General features: G+C 37.4%; 1 protein-coding gene across 3 annotated transcripts in view; it reads right to left on the bottom strand.

Moving 5' to 3' along the window:
• The window catches only part of LOC106056355 (uncharacterized), a 167,840-nt gene that overhangs the window by 8,958 nt on the left and 133,792 nt on the right, over positions 1-25,090 (bottom strand). For all 3 annotated transcript variants that reach the window (XM_056042494.1, XM_056042493.1, XM_056042495.1), the window contains 6 exons: positions 20,347-20,455; positions 17,260-17,372; positions 8,019-8,247; positions 6,233-6,336; positions 754-887; positions 75-379 (listed from right to left, as the gene is read on the bottom strand). In XM_056042494.1, coding sequence (XP_055898469.1) covers positions 75-379; positions 754-887; positions 6,233-6,336; positions 8,019-8,247; positions 17,260-17,372; positions 20,347-20,455 — 994 coding nt within the window. The remainder of the gene's footprint in view (positions 1-74; positions 380-753; positions 888-6,232; positions 6,337-8,018; positions 8,248-17,259; positions 17,373-20,346; positions 20,456-25,090) is intronic.

The following is a 25,090-nucleotide window of genomic DNA, read 5'->3' as shown; positions in this document are numbered from 1 at the left end:
CTGTCACAACACCAACATCCTCCGCAATTTTTACTCCGAAAATACTCTCCAGAGTCTGTCAATGACCTACTTACCGAAATTAAAGATGGAGTCAGCCAAGAATGTCACGTTCATTTCCGAGCTTTCCCGATCCGACTTCGGCTCGATGAACTTGGCGCTGAGTCGTTCCGATTGATCGTCGTCCTCGGCTTCGTCCATGTCGTAGCGTGGCTGGCGGGTCGTGGTGGTCGTGGTGGTGGTGGGGTCCACGGCTGGCGGCAGGATGAAGTCGTAGCTGGAGTGGAAGCCAGTGCGCTGGACGTAGCCGTCGGTTTTGAAGGTGACCAGAAGAGCGTTGCCAGTGGAGAGTATTGGTGCGGGAGTCTCGTGTGCGCAGTACCTAAATATAGAAGAGAATCATATAGTGATAGCATAGAATGGGGAGAGAGAAAGAGAGAAGGAGAGACAGATGGGGAGAAAGAGATATAAGGAGAGAGAGGGGGAGACACAAAGAAACACGAGGAGAGAGAGTTGGAAGAGAATGAGAAAGAGAGATAGAAAGAGAAAGAGAGATAGAAAGAGAGAAAGAGAGATAGAAAGAAAGAGAGAAAGAAAGAGAAAGAGAGAGAGAAAGAGAGAGAGAGAAAGAGAGAGAAAGAGAAGAGAAAGAGAGAGAGAGAGAAAGAGAGAGAGAAAGAGAGAGAGAGAAAGAGAGAGAGAAAGAGAGTTCAAACACATACTATGATCTATGACGACATTTCCGTAGTGACCTACCTGGCTACTCTGTTGATAGCTGAGGGTCCATCGTACACATCTATGTAATCGTGCTGGTCAGTGCAACCACCATAAGATTGACTGTCCAGGTCAATGGTTGTAAACTTCAAAGTGATTTTCGCACCTACAGGAGCCTAGGAGAAACAAACAAAACAAGAGGTGATAATGTAAGAGCCAAGAATAGCTTCAATTCGGACATTTGGTTTTCTCTTATTCCTTCAAGACAAATTGTCGAAACAAACTCCAGGGGGAAAAAATTATTTTAAGTTGTATAAGACAAGCACTATATGAAAATTGCTATTTAAAGAAAAAAGCTTATACGTGGGAAAGAACTTGAGATTAACAAGTATGTCTCTTAATTATGTAAGATTTATTTACCTTTTGTATGTAAAACAAAGTTAATGAATTACCATTGGTTAATTCAGATAAATTGGTTAATTTTTAATATTTTGATGGATTCAAGATTTGCTAGGGACAATTGAGTGCTTTTTGCAAAGTTTCAACTAGATCCGAGAATATGAAGTGGAAGATAATAAAAAAATGTTCAGCATTCGTAACAGACAGACAGACAGACCTGGAGTGAGTTGATAGAAGCTTTGTACAAAAAAAAAAGGCAAAATAGACAATAAACACAATTGACATTTGTAATGACATTTCGGAATTTATTTTTTATGCTTGATTTCATATTCATTAAGTAGACATCAAACATATAATGCAACAGTTGGAACCAGGCATTGAACTACTCTTCACACTCCCCACGATATCCTGAATGAAAGAAATTATATATCTTTATATAGCTAGATCTTTATTGAAATATGATAATGAATTATCATTTAACGTTATCCCATGGGGCATTACCCCAGTGATTATTATCGCAGGGGAAATTATTCAAGTGAGCAATATCCCAGTAGACATTATCCTAGTGAACCAGTGGCGTAACTAAGGGGGGGGATGGGGGGGGGAGAATTTTAAAATCCCCCCGGGCCCCCTAGGAGGTGGGGCCCCCAAACGGGTGTCCGAAATTTATTGTAAATACATAAATTAATATATTTTATTGACTAATAGTGTCAACGAGTGTCTTTTTTTTTTCAACATTTATGGATTAAATTTATCACAAAGACTAAACCTAGATCTAGGTCTATCAGTACGTTGACTTTGTTGACATTTTAAAAATATTTTTTTCCCACAGAGATCAAAGTTTTTTTTTAAGTTAGTTTTACATTTTAAACTTTGTTGCCACGAATAAAACTGCATGATATACAGCGAATTCCAGGTATTTTGTTACCTTTGCTAATAATAGATCTAAATGGCGAGTATTTTATGGCTACACTAATTAACCTTGAAGCAAAATTTACAGAATCGAGTATAACAAATCCAAAAGTTATTCTTAATAATGCTAGAATAGTCCATTATTCGGGTTTGACGTCTAAAATTTCTGAATTAAACTTCACACTCGAGTTATTACCCCTCTATTCATCTTTCCTCAATCCAATGGAAACTCTCTTTTTATTTCCATCTAATCCTTTTGCTTTCGCACAAAACATAAACAACAAACAATGACGTAATATCATATAATATTAGCACATCATTCCTTTTGAAGTTATTATCTCACCCTTCCTTTTAAAGTTCTTAAGAGTGATATCTACTAGTAGGTCCGGCCTTAGCATTTGCGGGGCCCTATGCGAAACGGATCGCACGGGGCCTAGTCTGGGTAGGGATAAGCATAATGTCAAAATTATTTTTTTTGAATTAGAAAATAGGCCTACTTTCGTCTTTGCAATAAATTTTTATCAAATGAAAGCTCGCAATGCCACTTTTTATTTATAGCACCCCAAAATTTCAATTTCGTCTATTCTTCAGGAGATTTGAATAAATTCAAAAAAAAGTTCAGGACTTTATCGTATATTTTGCCTTTCATGAGATTTCCTGAAGGCCCTGGAAAATCAGGAGGTCGCGAAAACCCTGTTATTTTATATACATTATAATGGTTTAATTTAATAATGTACACTTAGAATTAGCGCGGGTCCTATGAAAGCGCGGGGCCCACCGCCACCGCATAGGCTGCAGTGGCCTAAGGCCGGCCCTGTCTACTAGGAACTTTAACAATTCGTCCACTTCTGGTTGTCTTGACTGGCACAACAAGTTCTCTAGACGTTGGTCTATAACTGTTTCGTTTGTTCCAACAGTTTGCAGTTCATTGTCTCCATCGGTATCATAGTACTCACAGATGTCTTCATCGAAACTCTTATTCAAAAAGCGTTGATTTCTTCTGTATGTTTTTCCGTTTGTCTTTACGATGTAAGATCTGGGTGCTGAATGTTTTTTTATGACAACTGCTTTCTGCCATGTTTGACCTAGACGAACTCTCCGACAGAATAATCTTTTGCTTTAGTCTTTAGTCTTGCTTTTGCATTGTATTTCACTTTGCTTTTCATCTGTCGTTCGTTGAGTAATGTCTCTGCATTTTCAGCTACCGATGGTTTCAATAGTTTGGGATCAGTTGGAATGATTCCCTGAGTCTTCTACTCGTCAGCAGTTGTGATGGTGAATACGGCAGTCCACTTATCGGAGTATTTCTATACTGGAGCATAACGAGATATGGATCTTTCCCACTTTTGTATGCTCTGAATCCTTTTTCTTGCGCACAAAACATAAACAACCAACAATGACGTAAAACCATATAATATTAGCACATAATCTTCTTCATGCAGTGGAAAATTAAGAATTTTTTGCCTATCTTGAATTCTGGTCAAAGCTCTTGCGCCCAATTAATATAGTTCAGAAGAAACTACAAAAGTCTGGACTGCATATACGGGAAGCTGCTAAAGAAATTAGTACCCTTTCATGCTTTCTGCAAAATGATGAGAAACTGACAAAAAACCAATCCATCGAAAAAGCAAAAGAAGGTAGTGAATACTATGGACTCCCTGTAATCAAAACAACCAGAAGAAAGAAAAGACTTGATGGGAAGTAGGACTGTCAATAGAACTGCAATTCAAACGTGTTGCGACAGAAGTGCTGGACAGATTTCATATGGAGATGAAGAGCAGATTTCAAAGGTTGGAAAGAAAATGGATACCTTTGGGTTTCTTCTTGAACCAAGACACCTGTTAGATGAAGACCCGCTTATGACAAACTGTGCTACTTTTCCTGTTTGTATGATGAAATAAATGGCAAATCGCTTTTTCAATGATGTCATTGATGCACGAGCACTTTTCATCAACAAACTAGTAATACAATCACCAATAGACATATTGAGGAAACAGGCTTCATATGGTAATTACGTGTGCTCAAACTTTTCAACCTCCTCCGAATACCGCTAACTCAGGCCACTTCCATTACGTCATGTGAGAGATCATTCTCAAAGCTCAAATCATCAAAAGCTATCTCAGGAGCACAATGACACAAGAAAGGCTTATCATGGCTTTAATGTCAGTGAAGTCAAAAATACTAGAAAGTATCGATGTAGTTGATGTTATAGATGTCTTTGCTGCACAGAATGCACGACGTGAAGCGATATCAATTTAGATTTGTCACTTGTGCATTATTTAACTAATAAATAAAGGTATTATTCATTAAAAGAGTCTTGATGATTACTTTTTGTTAAGTTTACTGATATACTGAACCAATTGGATTTGGGGCGTATATATTTTTGCGTACATTATCCCATGTCATATGTCGAATGTCAAAATGTAAGGGGCCCCCAAAGAGGTCAATCCCCCCGGGCCCCCAAATCCCTAGTTACGCCCCTGTAGTGAACCCTATCCCGGTAGACATTATCCTAATGAAAATTATTATCCCATTTGACTTTACCGTAGTGATCATTATTCAAGTGAACTTTATCCTCGTAGACCCTATCGCACTTGACCATACGCAAGTGGAACATAATCCAAGGGGAACATTATTCCATATCTTAATATGCCTCTAAGAAGGTTTTCACAAACGCAGAGATTAGAGACAGAGTTACTCTAACAATTGGACCCCAGGATGGCCTGTTAACTTGTGTACAAAACAACAACAACACGTAAACTAAAACTTTATGGCCATATTACAAGGCCTTCAGAGCAAAAAAAAAAAAGACCTTCCTTCAGGGAACAGTATCAGGAAAAGAAAAAGAGGTAGAAAGAGAAAACGTTGGGAAGACAGCATAAAAGAATGGATGGGCCTGCTGCTGAAATAGGTTCTATCTAAGGCAAAAGACAGGAATGGAGAAAGGCGGTCGACAAGTCTTGTGTGGTGCCCCAACTGACTAAGGGATAGGTGAAGGTGAAGGCTTTCTTACAACAGATCTTTAAATACAAATATATGCTTCAAGACATTCACTAAGGAACCAATCACTTTTGAGACATTCTACCTGATTTAATAACAGAAGATTCTTATAATAAGACAAGACTCTGTTATAGAAGAAACGTGTATCTAAAGTATGATATATGTGCTGTAAATGAAACATAATTACACTAGAAAGGACATATGGACAACTCTACCGGTCGTTGACTTGTAGCACCAGAGCTGCTGGTAAACAACTAAACCGTTGTAGGCGTATTATATCTTAACTCATAAAACTTGAAATGACCTAAATAACTTCCTTGTGAACAATACTAAATATAACTTATATTGAAATATAGACAAAATCAAGTTGATCTGAGATCAAATAAATGTATTAGACTTCAGTAATAATATATCAGTCCTATCAGTCTCAAGTTCTGGAGTCATCTCCCCTAACTAAGACCAAATGACGACAGTGCCACCTATCTTGCATCATTCCGAACCAATCGCTAACCTCTTCCCACCGTCACCATAGAGAACACACACACACACACACACACACACACACTCCATAACACCAAGTCAAAACTAGGCTAGCAAACCCACCCTGGGAACTCTTTTGCCAAAGAAAGTCAACAAAGAAAACTTTAATTTGGAAGCAGAAGGCTAAATGATGGCTCAGTACAGGGATAGAGGAAAGCTATTGTTGGGGGTCCAAACTCCAACACGTATGAAGGGGTTTAAGTAAGGTAGCAATACAAACATATTGTATTCAGCACACTATAACTGCGCTAAGTTTAAAACTATGTGTAAAGTGATTGTAAATAAATGGATTTCTAATTCTGGAAACAAGATTCTTGACCAGTTCTTCAGAAAGTTGAGCCTAGCCTTTGATTCTCGAATGCGACTTCGAACGAAGAGAATTTTCTATTGAAGACAAAGAAGACAAATTAGATGTAAAGGGCATCTTCCCACACCATTAAAAACTCATTATAGCTAAACAATTATTTCCTTAGCCGGCATTACCTGGAGGTAACAACGTTTTTCACCGGGGAAAAAATGTAAGGGGAGATAACTATTCTTAGAAAACAATGGGCAGATAATTAGATTTTTTAATATATTTTTCAAACCAGAATAAGAGACCAAAAGAGACAGGAAGAAGCCAAGACACGGACAAACAGAAGGAGAAAGTGATAAGTGTGGGTCAGGTTACCTGTATTGTCCAGACGCAGTTGAGTCCAAGTGGGTATTGCTCCGGCCACTGCGGGGAGGCAATCTCTCCACGATCTGATCTCAACACAGCGCGACACGGCCAGTCTGTGAATGCAAGACGACCATATCTAGAGTCTGGACGTCAATAGTGTCTAGTTAGCTAGATCTTATACAATGTCAGCAGGTAATCGTAATGAGATACAAAATAGTTATTTAAATTGGCCTAAATGTTTATTTTGAAACTTTACCTTAAAAAAAAAAAAGGTTTAGCGTCTAAGTCGTAACTGGGGGAGGGGAGGGCGAGTGAAATAGAACCTGCATCGTCATCATGATTACTCAATCTTGTCCTTCTTCTTCTCGGTGTCCTTTCTTCTTCCTCTCTTTTCATCGCTCTCTCTCTTTCTTATCTTTCTCTCTCTCTCTCTCTTTTTCTTTGTTTTTTTTTTGTCTCTTTCTTCCTCTCTCTATCTTTGTCATCTTTCTCTCTTTCTCTGTGCATTCCTCTTTGTTCATAACTTCTTTTCTCTTGCTCTTGCTCTATGTCCATCTCTCTATTTCTCTTTTTGTTTTTTACTGTCATTCTCTCTCCCATTTTTTTTCTGTCTCTTTACCCTTTTTTTTTTCTCTCTCTCTCTCTTTCCACCCCTGTCTTATCTTTCTCTTTCTCTCGGACACACTTTCTCTCTCTCTCTCTCTCTCTCTATGTCTCTCTCATCCCTTTTTCTATTCATCTTTACCTATCATTGTCTTTCTTTTTCTTCATCTCTATCTCGCTCTCTTTATATCTCTCTCTATATATATATTTCTATGTTGATATATATTCGTATATAATGAGATATATATTTTAACATTTTTTTCTATGTCTCTATATAAAGAAATCGTATTGGGTGACGTTTCTATGACGCTATATATTTCCCTGCGTCAGAAACATGATTCTCAGCCTAGAGTTAGTGCGTTCAATAGCTTGGAAACTAACTGATTGATAGATTTAGGGTCTAGCTCCGAGCTTCAACCAATAAAACTGTACATGTTTATCTATAAATAGCCAATCGTTCATGAACGCGCTAGTCACATCCCTATACATAAAACCTCTTCTAGCCCTATTTAGTAGCGAAAAATTGGACGTCTCCGTTAGAGTTACTAATAGGTCAAAACATATAAGGTAATATAAGGGGAAGAACCACGAATTTTCAGCCTTATTTCTAAGTAGAGCATGAATAAGTTAGTTTTTTTTAATTTAAAACAAAATTAATTAATTACCGCTAATTGATGAACTAATACGTTAACTTTTTATTGATTAATGTATCAGCAATCAAAATTATTATTTACCAATAATTAATGAACTAAAATAGTTATATTTTGTTTATTCATTCATGCTTATTAGGTACATTACTAATATTGTGTGTGTAATGAGTCTCCTTCCGAGAAAGAGTATGTGAGTAATATCATGCTCAAAAAGTGTACCAGACAGACAGTGTGAGTTGACATGAATGAATTGATACAAGCTTTGCAAAAAAGTGCATATTTACTTTAATACATAGGTCATTTATTTTGATATTACCTATTCACCTTTGATTTCTAGAAGTCAAGAGTTTAGTCGCTTCTGAATAGTTCTATAAACAGTAACTTTCATAGCTAAAGGGGAGTAAACTGACGTGTTTACGCCCCTTTTACCAAAACGACACTGTCGATATCGTCAAGAGAGTAGCCTGCAGGGGCAAACAACTGTCATGTGAAATCATCCCCCCTCAAATGACGTCATCTCGAAGTAAGCTTGGCGCACTCACCTCCCTTGAAGACCACTTTGAATCCCTGGGCGTCCGCGTTGCCGTTGGTAACGAAGTTGAAGGTGGCCACGTTCGTCTTGCTGATGTACGTTGTCATGGGAGGACTGGCGCAGAACCGGAACTCGCCCTGGGGCGTCACTTCCGAGATGCGCAAGCGGTCGCTCACTTGACCGCATGGATTGGGTTGCTTCTTGCCCAGATCAAAGTGGATGAATGTGAACATGATGACCTGGGGAGAGATCAAAAGCAGCAGATACGTTACTGACCCATTTTAAGATCCAGGACTCATTCAATGGCAAACAAAACTGTCATGATTGGAGATCACGAATCAATACACTAAGACTAATAATCATGGGCCGGCTTTAGGAAACTGCAGGAGCTAGACTGAGCCAATAGGGTGGCCCCTAATGAAATAGAAAAACAAAAAACTTAAGACTGAAAAATGGGCAAAAATTATAAACCGACCTGTATCTATATCTAAATCAACAAATAAGTTAAATTCAAATTGCGAATTTAGCAATAATATGAGTTATGGATGATTCCTAATCAGGCTGGAAATAACGTTTCGACATTACACAAAAAAGAAAAAGCAATGGTCTTATAATTTATGTAGCCTAACAAATAGATCTAAACATTTGCGAATAAACTTTGAGTCATACATAGTAGAGGCTTGAAGACATAGAGACATAGAGATATAGAGACATAGAGACATAGAGACACAGAGACATAGAGACACAGAGACATAGAGACACAGAGACACAGAGACACAGAGACACAGAGACATAGAGACATAGAGACACAGAGACATAGAGACACAGAGACACAGAGACACAGAGACATAGAGACATAGAGACACAGAGACATAGAGACACAGAGACATAGAGACACAGAGACATAGAGACATAGAGACATAGAGACATAGAGACACAGAGACACAGAGACATAGAGACATAGAGACATAGAGACACAGAGACATAGAGACACAGAGACATAGAGACACAGAGACATAGAGACATAGAGACACAGAGACACAGAGACACAGAGACATAGAGACACAGAGACATAGAGACATAGAGACATAGAGACATAGAGACACAGAGACATAGAGACATAGAGACATAGAGACATAGAGACACAGAGACATAGAGACACAGAGACATAGAGACATAGAGACACAGAGACATAGAGACATAGAGACACAGAGACACAGAGACATAGAGACACAGAGACACAGAGACACAGAGACATACAGACATACAGACACAGAGACACAGAGACACAGAGACATACAGACATAGAGACACAGAGACACAGAGACACAGAGACATAGAGACACAGAGACACAGAGACATACAGACATAGAGACATAGAGACATAGAGACATACAGACATACAGACACAGAGACACAGAGACATACAGACATACAGACATACAGACATACAGACATAGAGACATAGAGACATAGAGACACAGAGACATAGAGACATAGAGACATAGAGACACAGCGACATAGAGACACAGAGACATAGAGACATAGAGACACAGAGACATAGAGACATAGAGACATAGAGACATAGAGACATAGAGACATATAGCCATAGAGACATAGGGACATAGAGACACAGAGACATCCAGACACAGAGACATAGAGACATAGAGATACAGAGACACAGAGACACTGAGACATACAGACATAGAGACATAGAGACATAGAGACACAGAGACACAGAGACATACAGACATACAGACATACAGACATAGAGACACAGAGACACAGAGACACAGAGACATAGAGACATAGAGACACAGAGACATAGAGACATAGAGACATAGAGACACAGAGACACAGAGACATAGAGACATAGAGACATAGAGACACAGAGACATAGAGACATAGAAACATAGAGACACAGAGACATAGAGACATAGAGACATATAGCCATAGAGACATAGAGACATAGAGACACAGAGACATAGAGACATAGAGACATAGAGACATAGAGACATAGAGACACAGAGACATAGAGACACAGAGACATAGAGACATAGAGACATAGAGACACAGAGACACAGAGACATACAGACATAGAGACATAGAGACACAAAGACACAGAGACATAGAGACACAGAGAAAAAGAGACATAGAGACACAGAGACATAGAGACACAGAGATACAGAGACATACAGACATAGAGACACAGAGACACAGAGACACAGAGACACAGAGACACAGAGACATACAGACATAGAGACACAGAGACACAGAGACATAGAGACACAGAGACACAGAGACACAGAGACATACAGACATACAGACATAGAGACATAGAGACATAGAGACACAGAGACACAGAGACATACAGACATACAGACAAACAGACATAGAGACATAGAGACATAGAGACATAGAGACATAGAGACACAGAGACATAGAGACATAGAGACACAGAGACATAGAGACATAGAGACACAGAGACATAGAGACATAGAGACACAGAGACATAGAGACATAGACACATAGAGACATAGAGACATATAGCCATAGAGACATAGGGACATAGAGACACAGAGACATCCAGACATAGAGACATAGAGACATAGAGACATAGAGACACATAGACACAGAGACATACAGACATACAGACATCGAGACATAGAGACATAGAGACATAGAGATACAGAGACACAGAGACACTGAGACATACAGATAACAAACATAGAGACATAGAGACACAGAGACACAGAGATATACAGACATACAGACATAGAGACATAGAGACACAGAGACACAGAGACATAGAGACATAGAGACACAGAGACACAGAGATATACAGACATACAGACATAGAGACATAGAGACACAGAGACACAGAGACATACAGACATACAGACATACAGACATAGAGACACAGAGACACAGAGACATAGAGACATAGAGACACAGAGACATAGAGACATAGAGACATAGAGACACAGAGACACAGAGACATAGAGACATAGAGACATAGAGACACAGAGACATAGAGACATAGAAACATAGAGACACAGAGACATAGAGACATAGAGACATATAGCCATAGAGACATAGAGACATAGAGACATAGAGACACAGAGACATAGAGACATAGAGACATAGAGACACAGAGACATAGAGACACAGAGACACAGAGACACAGAGACATAGAGACATAGAGACATAGAGACACAGAGACATAGAGACACAGAGACATAGAGACATAGAGACATAGAGACATAGAGACACAAAGACACAGAGACATAGAGACACAGAGACATAGAGACACAGAGAAAAAGAGACATAGAGACACAGAGACATAGAGACATAGAGACATAGAGACACAGAGACACAGAGACATACAGACATAGAGACACAGAGACACAGAGACACAGAGACACAGAGACATACAGACATAGAGACACAGAGACACAGAGACATAGAGACACAGAGACACAGAGACACAGAGACATACAGACATAGAGACATAGAGACATAGAGACATAGAGACATAGAGACATAGAGACACAGAGACACAGAGACATACAGACATACAGACAAACAGACATAGAGACATAGAGACATAGAGACATAGAGACACAGAGACATAGAGACATAGAGACACAGAGACATAGAGACATAGAGACACAGAGACATAGAGACATAGAGACATAGAGACACAGAGACATAGAGACATAGAGACATAGAGACATAGAGACATATAGCCATAGAGACATAGGGACATAGAGACACAGAGACATAGAGACACATAGACACAGAGACATACAGACATACAGACATAGAGACATAGAGACATAGAGACATAGAGACATAGAGATACAGAGACACAGAGACACTGAGACATACAGATATACAGACATAGAGACATAGAGACACAGAGACACAGAGATATACAGACATACAGACATAGAGACATATAGACACAGAGACACAGAGACATAGAGACACAGAGACATAAAGACATAGAGACACAGAGACACAGAGACATAGAGACATAGAGACATAGAGACACAGAGACACAGAGACATAGAGACATAGAGACATAGAGACATAGAGACACAGAGACATAGAGAAATAGAGACACAGAGACACAGAGACATAGAGACATAGAGACATAGAGACACAGAGACACAGAGACATAGAGACATAGAGACATAGAGACAGAGAGACAGAGAGACATAGAGACATAGAGACATAGACACAAAACACAGAGACACAGAGACACAGAGACACAGAGACATAGAGACATAGAGACACAGATACACAGAGACACAGAGACATAGAGACACAGAGACATAGAGACACAGAGACACAGAGACATAGATACATAGAGACACAGAGACACATAGACATAGAGACACAGAGACATAGAGACACAGAGACATAGAGACACAGAGACACAAAGACACAGAGACACAGAGACATAGATTCATAGAGATATAGAGACATAGAGACATAGAGACACAGAGACACAGAGACACAGAGACATAGAGACATAGAGACATAGAGACATAGAGACACAGAGACACAGATACATAGAGACATAGAGACATAGAGACACAGAGACACACAGACATAGAGACATAGAGACACAGAGACATAGAGACACAGAGACACAGAGACATAGAGACACAGAGACACAGAGACATAGAAACATAGAGACACAGAGACATAGAGAAATAGAGACATAGAGTTTTTCTTCATTCGACATATGATCCATGTTACGCAATTCAATTTTTTCTCTAAAAAAATAATTCTTTGAGTCCTGAGCGAGGCCCCCACATATCAGAGTGAGTCCCAAGGGCAGCCTAGTTTGCTTATGCCTAAGGCCGGACCTGCAATAATACCCCAAAGCAGCTGGCAAAAAGTTTCAATAATGTTAATAGTTTAGGTGAACGTTAAGGACATACACTACGTTTAATATAAATGTATGTGTAACTGGCGCATGAAATTTTATGTACAGTTCAAATGTATATATATTTTAAGAGATTGCAGTTATTTTTGGCAAACTGCAAGATAGATAGATAGATAGATAGATAGATAGATAGATAGATAGATAGATACTATAGATAGATAGATAGATAGATAGATAGATAGATAGATAGATAGATAGATAGATAGATAGATAGATAGATAGATGTGTTTAAGAAATTTGTCTCACATTTTCATTCGTAATTCTGAAACTTAAGCGAGAAAATTGGCTACATTCAATTCAACATTAGAATGATTATATTTAAAGAACTACATCCCCTGAAGTTTTTATTTTAAAAAGTTGTATTTTTTTCTGAAAAAAAAAAACTGCTTGAATATTATTTTTAAAAACAAAACTGTTCATTTTCAGAAGATAAAAGGTAACCTTTGCACCGGAGCGTGCAAGATCTAAATTTCACGATAATACATTTTCAATATCTTTTCTAGTTTTTGGCTATCTAAACGTGACGGACGAACGAATGGACCGACAGACAGACAACACAAAACTGATAGCGGCTATTCTCATTGAGAATAAAAACTGATAGATATTACAAATTGGAAACAAAGACTGATGAATAGACTGGAACGATGAGACGATGAATAGACTGGAACAGAATGAGACCGAAGAAACACGACACACCGAATAAAACAAAGAGTAAAAAAAAAAAAAAAATTCAAACCAGATCAGCAAGAAACAAATAATTATCTATTAGAACAAAAAAAAAACCAGATTAGAGGGAAAAAAGAGAAAAAAAATAACTATCAATCTATGTCTTTAAAGAAACATCCAGAAACATTAAAAATAATCTATTAAAATGGGAGACAGACTATGATAGAGAAAAGAAAGTAAATACAATGTAGATTACACGATAAAAAGATACATAAATGATAAATCAAAAAAAAAAAAATCCCAAAAAAAATCCCACAGAAACATCAGAGAGAAAGACAAAGAAAAACCTCTCCGGGACGGGAGACAAACCCTGATGGACAGAACGGGATAGAGAGTGAGAAAGATCGACAGAGAAGGAGTTAAGGTCCGATTAAAGTCCCGGACGAGAACAATGCAAATGTCAAGGGCCTTTCAGTCAGCGCTGATTGCATTGGCGGAACAATCCCGACATGCCAAGGCCGGAAGTGCGTCTCCTTCCGTGTATACAGTTTGATGTGCAAGGCGGTTGACAAGTGGGTTTAGACTTGGGGCTTAGCGGGTTGAACAGGAAGTAGATTGAAGATAAGTAGGCGGAAGATAGAGTGGAGTGTAGAGCCCCACCGAAGGCGCCCTCACGCTTAGGGGCCAGTAGAGAAAAAAATACTCATTGAAGGGAGGCAGACATAATTTGTTTCTCGAAGATAGAAAATAAAAAGAAACACTTGAAAAACAATGAAAATGATTGGCTGATAGATGAAGCAGACGGATTGCGAGAACGAGGCTAAATAGCCGATTGGCTAGAAAGAACACAAAGCGAAAAAAAAAAACAAAAAAAAAAATGTGTTTCATAAAATGCTCGTTAACCCTTGATTATAAATACAAATGACTTCTACATCGTCTGTCTTGTTGTAGCAAGCCGGGCCGGCTTTACAAATTGCGAGGTCCTATATAACGGATGCTTGCGAGGTCCCTCTTCTAAATGTTTTTTTACAATAACAACTATTTCATATTAATTAGATCTGTATATTAACATTCATTATACAGCATGCACATGAAGCAACAGGTGCCTCTGGGTTAATTAACTGTAAAAGCCTGTGGCAAGATCCATGACTTATGCTAAATGTAAATTGCAGGGCTCATTTTGGAGCAATTAGTGACTTCTACCTCTGGCCACCTGAAAGGGGTACTTTATAAGTTTAAACGAAACGAATTTGGTGTCGTAAAATAGGTTTCCAGGTCTTACAATAAATTTTAATGTTGAGAGAGGAAAAGCTAAGGCTCTGGTCTGAAGATGAAAACAAAGCTTTTAGGTTTTGCAGATTTATCGTGTAGATTAATATTTATCATTGACATTCTGAGATATTTTAAACTCTAAAATCAATTACCTAATACGGTAATGTAATTATTAAGACATGTTAGGATTGGTAAAAGAAATCATAAGTACATCGAACAGTGCCAGGCTAGGTGCCTGTAAATGTAGCATCAAATATAATAGTCTAGTTATGTTGTTAAATGTCTTCTTTTTTTTTTTTTGGTTCTTAAAATTTGACTATAAGTAAAATAAAGTTCCACTTTCAGACCTTGCGATCTATGGGGCAGACGATATAAAGGTCATCTGTTTCTAAGACCCACGGTTAACGAGGGTCGTCATGTGGACAACCTTTAGTTTTCAGGTATCCATTAGAGCTGGGAGGACTAAATATCCCGAAATTAAAAATCCCTGTCTTCACCAGGATTCGAACCCGGGGTTTTGGAGCTTTGGACAGTCATTTAAATAACCCCGACCACAAACCACTCTCGCTACCACCGTCCTGCAAAAGATCTGGGGGCTAGTACGTAACAGTCAGGTGCTGGACCAAGCACACGTTCTATCCCTCGGCCACTCTATAAGATCGGACGTCCCATATTTAATCACCTAATCGTCCTGATCGATGTTCAGGTCTGAGAGCTAATGGCTTAACGAGACGCATCGATTAGTTTTGATTAAAGTTCAATCTGCTGCAAATTCGACCTAATTTCATCCTGAGTACATTAAAACTTAATTCAGTAATTAAGAGGAGCTTTATAGATGTAAAAGCATTTTATCAGGAAAATTATTAATGGCGATTCAATTAGTGTAATGCTCTGTGCGGTCATTTTGTGAAGGAAATTTTGTGATACTATCGCTACCATAAGAAACAAAAAAAAATATATTTTTTTTTAAATTCAAAGCTTTTTTCTTTTGCTGTTAAATACAATTTATTGTACTGTAACATATTTTATTATTTACTGACCAGCCTTAGTCTGACAGTAACCCTGCGACAGACCGATCGATGCATGACCTATTTTAAAAATTATAATTGTTAATTAACAATGATTGGCTAGAGATAAGTATGTTGCAGGCCATTAAATATTAAATTCTAATTATTATATTCTTTGCTTTGCTTGTATGAGTCAGCTGTCACTGGTTGAAGAGTAATTATCTTCATCACTCTTCTTTTGACATTCAAGACTCTAGGAATGTGATAGTATTAAAGAAACTATAATCGATTAACTCAGTGATGGGCCAACTACGGCCCGCTGAAAGATTTTATCCGGCCCGCCTCATGTTTTGTAGTAATGACTAACACTAACAATGTCACTTACGTTTAAAAAAAAAGTAATCTGCTTTAAATGTACAAGTCCTAGATCCAGGCATGTCAAGCTTATTAAAATGTATGAGCCAGATAAACAAAACTTATTATGACCTGAAGGGCCGCTACCAAATATCAGTTGGAAAACATAGCCTACTTGTTTTATGTAAATTACAAACAATACAAAAGAATACAATAATTTATGGAATACCTGTCCCTTAGCTAAATTTGTAATACGTGCATCCTCCACCAACTTTGGCATTTTGACGTGATTATCCCGGATGAATACTGATAATTTTTTCTAGAGGTCTAATTCTAACATATTGACTTATTTATGACATGATTAAAATACATTTTCCAAAATTTATTTTTTTCCAAAAATCTGATCATTAAAAAATACTTTATAACTTCAACGAAGTTGATTGTTATGTTTTTTTTTTTGTTTTTTTTTAGCAAATATTTTACCTGAAAATTAGTGGTGACTGTTAAACACTTAATAATTTAACATTGTTTTGATAATTCTTAATTAAGGAGGCCAATCGAACGCAGTGTTTGACATGCCTGTCCTAGATGTCATAGCAAAGCTTGTAGAATGTGTATACAATGTTGTCATTTTCATATATTTCTGAGAAGCTTTTTTATTTCTAATAATGATAATATAACTTCCAATAACTTAAATAACTGCAACCTATACATATCTTGCCGTGAAACGAACTATAAGTAAAACATTCGTAGCTTCATAAATGCACTAACACAATTTAATTTCATTAAACCACATTTTATATTTTGTATCTTTTTTTTCCCACCAGTATTTGACCATCTCTTTAAAAAGTTTGCACATCGCTGACTATAACCGCTTCGTAGATTCAAGTATGTATCATTCACGTTTGTATCATTCAAGTCTAAATCATTCAAGTATCTATCACTGAAGTCTCTATCATTCAGGTCAGGAGTGCTTTACAGAAGTGACCTACTTTGTGCTCTGGTACTCTGATGGTCCAGGTACAGTTCAGGTGGTGGCTGTAGTTTCTTGGCCAACCTGGGCTGGCGAAATCACCATGGGACGTGGTCATCTCCCCGCCGCAGTCTGAAACAGTCACAGAAAAACATTTGCTTCAATCCAAAAATAGAGAAATCTCAAAATACCAAATGAATTATTGAACAATGATTTCTGCGGGATAGAAACTCTTTGAAAAACCGCAACTCGTATTCGTAACTACAAAGACTAAGATGAAGAATGCTTTATTGATCCTTGTAGGAATTTTGTAGTAATTTCAAGGACACTTTTTCAATCTCGATAAAAACATTCCAGAAAAGCGGACAAACTAAAGAAAGCGTTTCACAGAGTGACTATACACAGACGTCTTCATCTTTTTATCACGTTCCCTAGTCAACAGCTAGTATCTAAAAAACTTAAAACCCCCCTTGGCTGCGTTGGGCAAGTGATGGTTTAGTATTAAAATCTAATCTAAAATAAACAAAATCAAAGCCAAAAATGAGTCACCAAATTCCGACACCACCCCCACTGCGGGGGGATTTCATTTCGGGGGGGGGGTGAACACCCCCGGCTACGCCCATGAAGCCGGTCGTTCATTTGTCCATATATAGGATTTACATATTTTTTTTATAGTATATTTCTTAATCTGACCTTAGTTTAAAAACATGAAAAATATATAAACACTAACTCTGAGGGTCTTAATTTGCATATCACTGTCGATATAGTCACTGAGAGTGTTATGCAAACAATTAAACGAAATAATAATGTTATAAATAAAGCGAATGCTGAATGCGTGAATGTAAGAGTAGTATCTATCATTTTTGAATTAGATCTTCAGTTACAGATAGATTTAGACTAATCCAGAGTTAAATATTGGCTTGAATAGAGTTCGTTCTGTGCGTGTGTGGAGGCTTCGCTCTACGCATGCGTGACCTTTTTGTTAGATGTACGCGACTCATGAATGGAACTATTAAAATAAATGTCAACACGGCTTTGCTGCTATAGCCAACGAATGTATGAAAAATGCTTTTGAAGCATAAATTTGAATGTTAATTTTAATAAATAATGAAATCAGTAGACTATATTTTGTATTTTCATGCTTCAAAGTAAATAACTATCTGTGCAAAGTACAGTTTTAAAAAAAGGTCTAGATCTAGATCCTTTCGATCTTAACATGGTAAACATGGCCTAGATCCATGAAATACTAATACTTTCATAGAGTTGGGCAACGTTTTTTTTTTTGAGGGTCTTAAGTTTGTTTTAGGGCTACTATACATACGTGACGGTTCCAGTTAGTACCCAAGGAACATTTATGCCAAGTTTTATCAAGATTGGTGAAACGGCTTTGGTTTCTATGCGGGACATACATACATGCGCCTTACTTTCTACTTTATAGTATATATAAATCCTTCGTTTCTCTACACTTAGAACAGGGAAATATAAGATTAATAACGTGTTAAAAATTGTTACCAGACAGAATTACAGAGTTTTAAAAAGTACACATTTATTTAGGTTTCACTGTCTTCACTCGTCAGGATAGAGGGAAAAAAGTCGAGATTTATTACATTTTTAAGCAGTGTGCCTGTGGGATATTTCGCGTCAATTTATAGAACTATGACGTCATTGCTTTGCTCTTCTCTGGAAATCTCCATGTACTCTCTAATTACCCTGATTGCTTCCCCTTTAATACGTCACTCCTTGGCTACGGAAACAGATTACTGATATAGATGGTTGTGTAAGATCGTGATGCTAGGATGAGTCAGCGCATACAATTATTAAGCGTACGCTGTTTCTTTACCGAGACTTCCGGTGTTGTTTCTAGAAATAATTTTTCCTTCTATAAATAGCTTCAATATATTGACAGGCTGTGTGTGGTGAGTGGGAGAGGTGGGTGACAGCTTCCGACATTGAATCTTTGTGTAACGAATATCCAGAAAAGAAAACTTTAAGATTTAAAAAAACAAACACAAAACATTAGAGACATCGAAGAGCACGAGAGATAATAGTCGATGATGACAGGAGCTCCATTGTTATCGAAAGCTCAAAAGCAGACGTCACAGTGACATTACGTGACTAGGAAACAGACGACAGATTGATATGTTTCATACTGAAGTGTTGTGTGTATTTGTTTCCCTTTCCAGACAGTGGGATATCACGAGACTCCTAAGTTCTCGTATCACAACTAAAAGAATTGAATTAAATGAAAGGCTATCCCGCTCCATTCCATATTATTAACACGCGCGTTATTTCGGCCTCGTTCTGATATAATATAGATGAATAAACTTGATAGTGTTATGAATAGCGAATCTCTCCTATTGATTTGTCGCTGTCCCCAGAGTCGAGACTTACTCTCTTAGGAATCTGGGCTTATGATAATTGAATGAAGCCTTTCAGTCAAAGAAGGCTGCAAACAGATGCAGATTTATTATACCTGATTTTTTTTCCCAAAAGGATTTAATCATCGCGCTTTCAGGGCTAAAGGGAAAAGCTTCCCACCTTTGTTCTATAATCTACCACCTCTACTGTGTGTGAAGGAAAGGTGTGTGTGTGAAGGAAAGGTGTGTTTGTGAAGGAAAGATGTGTGTGTGTGTGAGTATTTGTAGTGGGGTACACCATTTGAAATACGGACTCCTTTAAAGTTCAGGGTCGTGTATAGTGACAGACTGATGGGGCTTTATTTCATTCCAAACAAGTGCAATGGACACGAGAGTCAGTTTACCCATTTCTTCTCTACAGACGCTCGCACGCCAAGGCATTGGATAAGTAGTGAAAAATTCTTTGATATTTTTTTTTCTTTTTTGACTGCATTAAACGTGCCACGCGTAATCTTTACACCGGATACACCAATGAGTTTGCTTTTAATGGATTGGCCAACATTTTATGAAAATCTCCAATGCTCACTACAAAGCATAGAGCCACAAGACAGAACTTTTCAAAATAGGAGTTATTTTAGTGGATATTAGCTCAGCCTATATCTTTTATAGGTAAATCCTAGTACATGACTACAGTAACAGATCAATATGTACAATATATAAAGACATTTGAGCTTTATTGAATGACTTACCTAAGGAAGGCTTCAATTCAAAATGGTGGACTTGAGACAGGCCCTGGTGAAACAGTTTGCCGATGTCACTTCCGGTTTTCTTGCTAAGCATACACGTACTCTCCTTGATCTGGTGAGTACATAAATAGAAATCTCGTGATGAAGCTCAGGTTTTTAGCATGAGATAGTCAGAGATAAAAAAAAATACTAATTATTCAAGAAATTCTTTTCAGACAGAGTCTTTTAATGGACCAGAGTGTTTTGTCTACCAACTGAGGATGAAGTGACCTTGTTATTTAAAAGAGTAGACGTAACAAAAGCTTCTGGACCAGACAAAATTAGTGGCAAGCTGATCAAGCTATGTGCGGAGCAAATCTCTTCTATCTTCTGTCACATCTTTAACCTCTCATTGCAAACGTGCGTAATTCCACACATCTGGAAAACTTCAGAGATCATACCAGTGCCTAAGAAACCAAAAATAGATTGCTTAAATGATTTCCGCCCAGTAGCACTAACACCTATTGTTATGAAATGTTTTGAAAAATATATGCTTAAACAACTTGTAGCAAAAGTCAATAACAGCCTAGACCCTCACCAATTTGCATACAAAGCAGCTAGAGGAACTGAGGATGCCATTCTATTGCTTTTGGACCAGCTTTATAAGCATCTTGATATACCCAAAACATATGCACGAGTCCTCTTCGTAGATTTCTCCTCGGCTTTCAATACCATACAGCCACATCTAATGATAAACAAACTGAGTAACTTAAATGTAAGCCCTTACTTACAAGCATGGGTTCTAAACTTTTTAACCCAATGGCCCCAGTATGTTAAAACACTAAATAGTCAACTCGAGTACTATGTACGGGTGCTCCACAAGGTTGTGTACTTTCTCCTGTACTATACACTCTTTATACTAATGACATAAGAAGCATCTATGACTCAGTTAAACTCATTAAATTCGCTGATGATACTGCTATAGTCGGTCTTATTTCAGGAGACGAAACTCAGTATCGAAGCTCGATAGAAGAGTTTACAAACTGGTGCACCGACAACTTTCTAGAACTGAATGTAACAAAAACTAAAGAACTTATAATAGATTTTAGAAAGAAAAAACAAACTATACGTGAACTGCAAATAAACACTACATCTATAGAACAAGTAAAGGCATATAAATATCTAGGTGTTATCATCAACAACAAGCTTTCATGGGAAGACCACCTTGGAACTCTGACAAAGAAAACTGCCCAGCGACTCTTTTTTCTATACAAACTCAATAGCTTTAAACTAAACAAGAAGATCCTTGAGACCTTTTACGGCGCGACTATACAAAATCTGCTAACATACGGAATAACCTGTTGGCAAGGCAACGCCTCATCTATACTCTTGTGACGTGTAGAAAACATCATTAAAAAAGCATCAAAAATTACACTCACAACATTACCACATTTAAAGGAACTTTTTGAACAAAAGTGCCTAAGAAAAATCGAAAAAAATCTTGGAAGACAACGGCCACCCGCTCCATCAGAACTACGTCAGGTCGTCGCGAAGTGGGCGACTGCTGTCAATCAAAACAAGAACGGAACGGTACAAAAACTCGTTCGTACCTCACTCGGTCAGACTCTATCACCGCCACTCATTGATCAGGGAACATGAAATGCACCAAGATACCTGTGTGTAGTCGCTGAATGAACTCTTTATGTTGTCTGTTGTATTTATGTGTATTTTTCTGTTGTGTTGTCTTTATATGAGAAGAGAGTCCTTGTAATCACAACAAATTTTCGTAAGGATCAATAAAGCAGTCTTAGTCTTAGTCTTAGTCTTAGTCTTAGTCTTAGTCTTAGAATAGTAAAAACTCTGAATTCAAATCTCTGCTGTCTTGCGACTAAACCCTAACATTGACATTTCTTTGGGAGTCAACTTTGAGGCAAGGTCAGGAACAAATAACACAGTGAAAGCTTGTAACATATCTGCGACGCCGCTGATCCCAAACTGTAATAAAAAAAAACAGCTGCTTGGAGGGTAGGGAGTGCTAAAGACTACAGTAACAACAAAGTTCATTTATCCCATGTCCCATACTTGGTGTCTCAAGATTTTACAAATGAGGTTGGCCAACAACTCTAACGCTCTAAGATAGTAAAGACATACTCGCGAACTACTGTTATCTATCTGTAGACCTAAAGACAGTATTAGCCTACTTTAGAGCTAAACACGACAGCAATAATAATAAATAACTCGTAAACTGTTATGATCATTTGAGTGTTTTTAATATGTATGAATATTCAAATGTCTACAAGTCCAAAATGCATTATTGTTTGACTTGTGTTTTTTGAACTACGAATGCTCTGTAAGTTTGCTTTAGTTTCTCAACAAGGTTCTGGTATTCTGGTATTGATGGACTCTGAAACATCTTAAAAACTACAAAATCTTCGTCGTCACTAGAATCCCAAGTTCAAGACCCCTTCTTAAGAAGAGAAGTACTTCATCATTAACCTAGATTTCGTGTCCTTGAAGGCAAAAGACATAGAGGAATGGAGAAAGTCGGTAGACTAAGAGTTATGTGAAGGTGAAGGGAAAAGATGCGTAGATTTTAGGAATCGTAAATAGAACGCTCCCAAAACACGTCACGCCCATGAAATGCAGAAAATGACAGACAACAAGAGAACGTAAAAGAGTCAACAGTGTCACCCCAACAATCTTTCCATCTCACGGGCCAGATTAAGATCAACTATAGAGTTGATTAATGAAATACATATTTTTTGAACATCTTTACTCAGCAAAATAGAAATATGGGTTATTTGGAACTAAAACTTCCATTTTAAATCATGACTTCAGATGCTCTACGGACCATTAAAATTTACCATGTAAACAAGCAAATGAAAAAAAAAATCCTTTAAAAATACTTATTTATTTATTAAAACTATATCCACCAATAATAAGCAAAATATTTCCCTTATATCAAACAAAATAATTAATTACCAATACAGTTCACAGACAAATTGAGTATTTATGTATATTGATTAATGTTTTGTTAGGTAACATAAATAATTGTTTCAAGTATCAACTTGATTGAAGAATGCGTGAGGGAGAAATAGCGGTAACAATTTATTCAAAGGGACTAAACCCAACTAATATAGACATATCTGTGAATACTGGATGATTCGTTTTCCTTGTTGCTATTAAACTAGATATTAATTGCCAGTAATTGATTGTCTAATTGTTTTTCCTTTTTTTAAAATTTATTTTATGTCTTGTCTATGTCATTGAATACGTATGCGAAGTTTCAACTTTATACGAGAATCGGTGTGGGAGAAATAACGTGTACACACATTTTACCAGACAAATTGACGTACATACAGACGAATTGTAAAAATTAGAGAAGTCTTTAGGCTGAAGAGGTACCAGATGTAACGGACTACACAAAAGTAAGTGAAGCCCGTGGGAGAGACGCAAGAGAGTCATTCTGGTGCGCTCATACTTTAATGTCATCATCAGAAATCAGTGTTTAATATTCATTCTTGACAAATAATGAGAAATTAAAGACATCAGTTCTGGTGATAACTTGCGGTTTGGAATGCTTTTTATCCGGTATTGGGTCCTGAAGTTTAGATTTTTTTTGTTTTGTTCAGAGCAGCTTTGAACTTGGTGAAAACTTTCCCCAACTGAGCTGTTGAAGCGATTTAAACTTCTTCTTAGTGCGGGCTTCAAAGTGAACAGATTGTGGTCAGTGTTTAATCAATTTCTCGCTATGCAAGTCAATGACTTGGGAATTAAATAATCGAAGCATCAATCATATCGATTTGGTGTTACACTTAAGGGGCGTTTCTCACAGTGGGTTACACCTGGAGATGGGTAATAGGCCTAATATGTTTTATGTTGAAATATCAAGGTACACCACACAGATGTTGAAGATGGTGACGCAAACTTACTTCGAGACATTTACTTCCTGTAAAATAGAACAGATGCATTGATTGAAAGAAGTTCTACTTCCGGTAAAATATAACAAGCGTGTTGATTGAAAAAAAAAAGTACTACTTCCGTAAAATAAGACAAGTTGTTGATTGAAATAAGAACTGGTAAAAGAATTGTTTTGTTGAAATAATGAAAACATAAACCTACTTACTTAGTTCTAAATCACTTCTTATGAGCCTGATTTAGGTGTAAGATCCTCCCATGAAACTTACGTTCTATAAAAAAGATTGATAAAAATATCAGTTTTTCTGATAACGTCTTATGAGGGTTTCACGCGGCCAACACAACGACAAAGATCTTTTACTTTAAGTTTTACCACTAATAACAAAGCATCTTAGCTCAAAAGTCAAACTCTATACTCCTGGTTCTTGTAGTCAATAGCATTATCATTTCACCACAGCTCTTCAAAAGATTACTATTCCCCCCCCCCCCCCCCAACCATGTCACTATAAATGTAAAGCGTTTAGAGGCATACTTTTTTTTTTTAAAGATCATTCTGTGTGCCGTGGTGTGGTTCTGGTAATAGGGTTTTCCAAGAACAAACATATGCCAGACTGATTATGTATTTAGTGTGTTTATTTTTTTTTCTAAATTAAATATATTCTACTATATATTAACATTTTAGACTTCAATTTGTAGTTATTTTAATATTTTATATCATTTTTAAAAAATTCATATTATAGATCAAGTTTAATGCGCCCTTCAGACATTACAATCTATAGGGCAGTGATGTAAAGGTCATTTATTTCTACGCCCGACTGTTAACGAGGATGTCATGTGGCTAGCACAACGA

This window comes from Biomphalaria glabrata, chromosome 9 (assembly GCF_947242115.1).
Source record: "Biomphalaria glabrata chromosome 9, xgBioGlab47.1, whole genome shotgun sequence".
Taxonomy (NCBI): domain Eukaryota; kingdom Metazoa; phylum Mollusca; class Gastropoda; family Planorbidae; genus Biomphalaria; species Biomphalaria glabrata.
The sequence above is the reverse complement of the archived record's forward strand: the minus strand, read 5'-3'. Positions and strand labels throughout refer to the sequence as shown.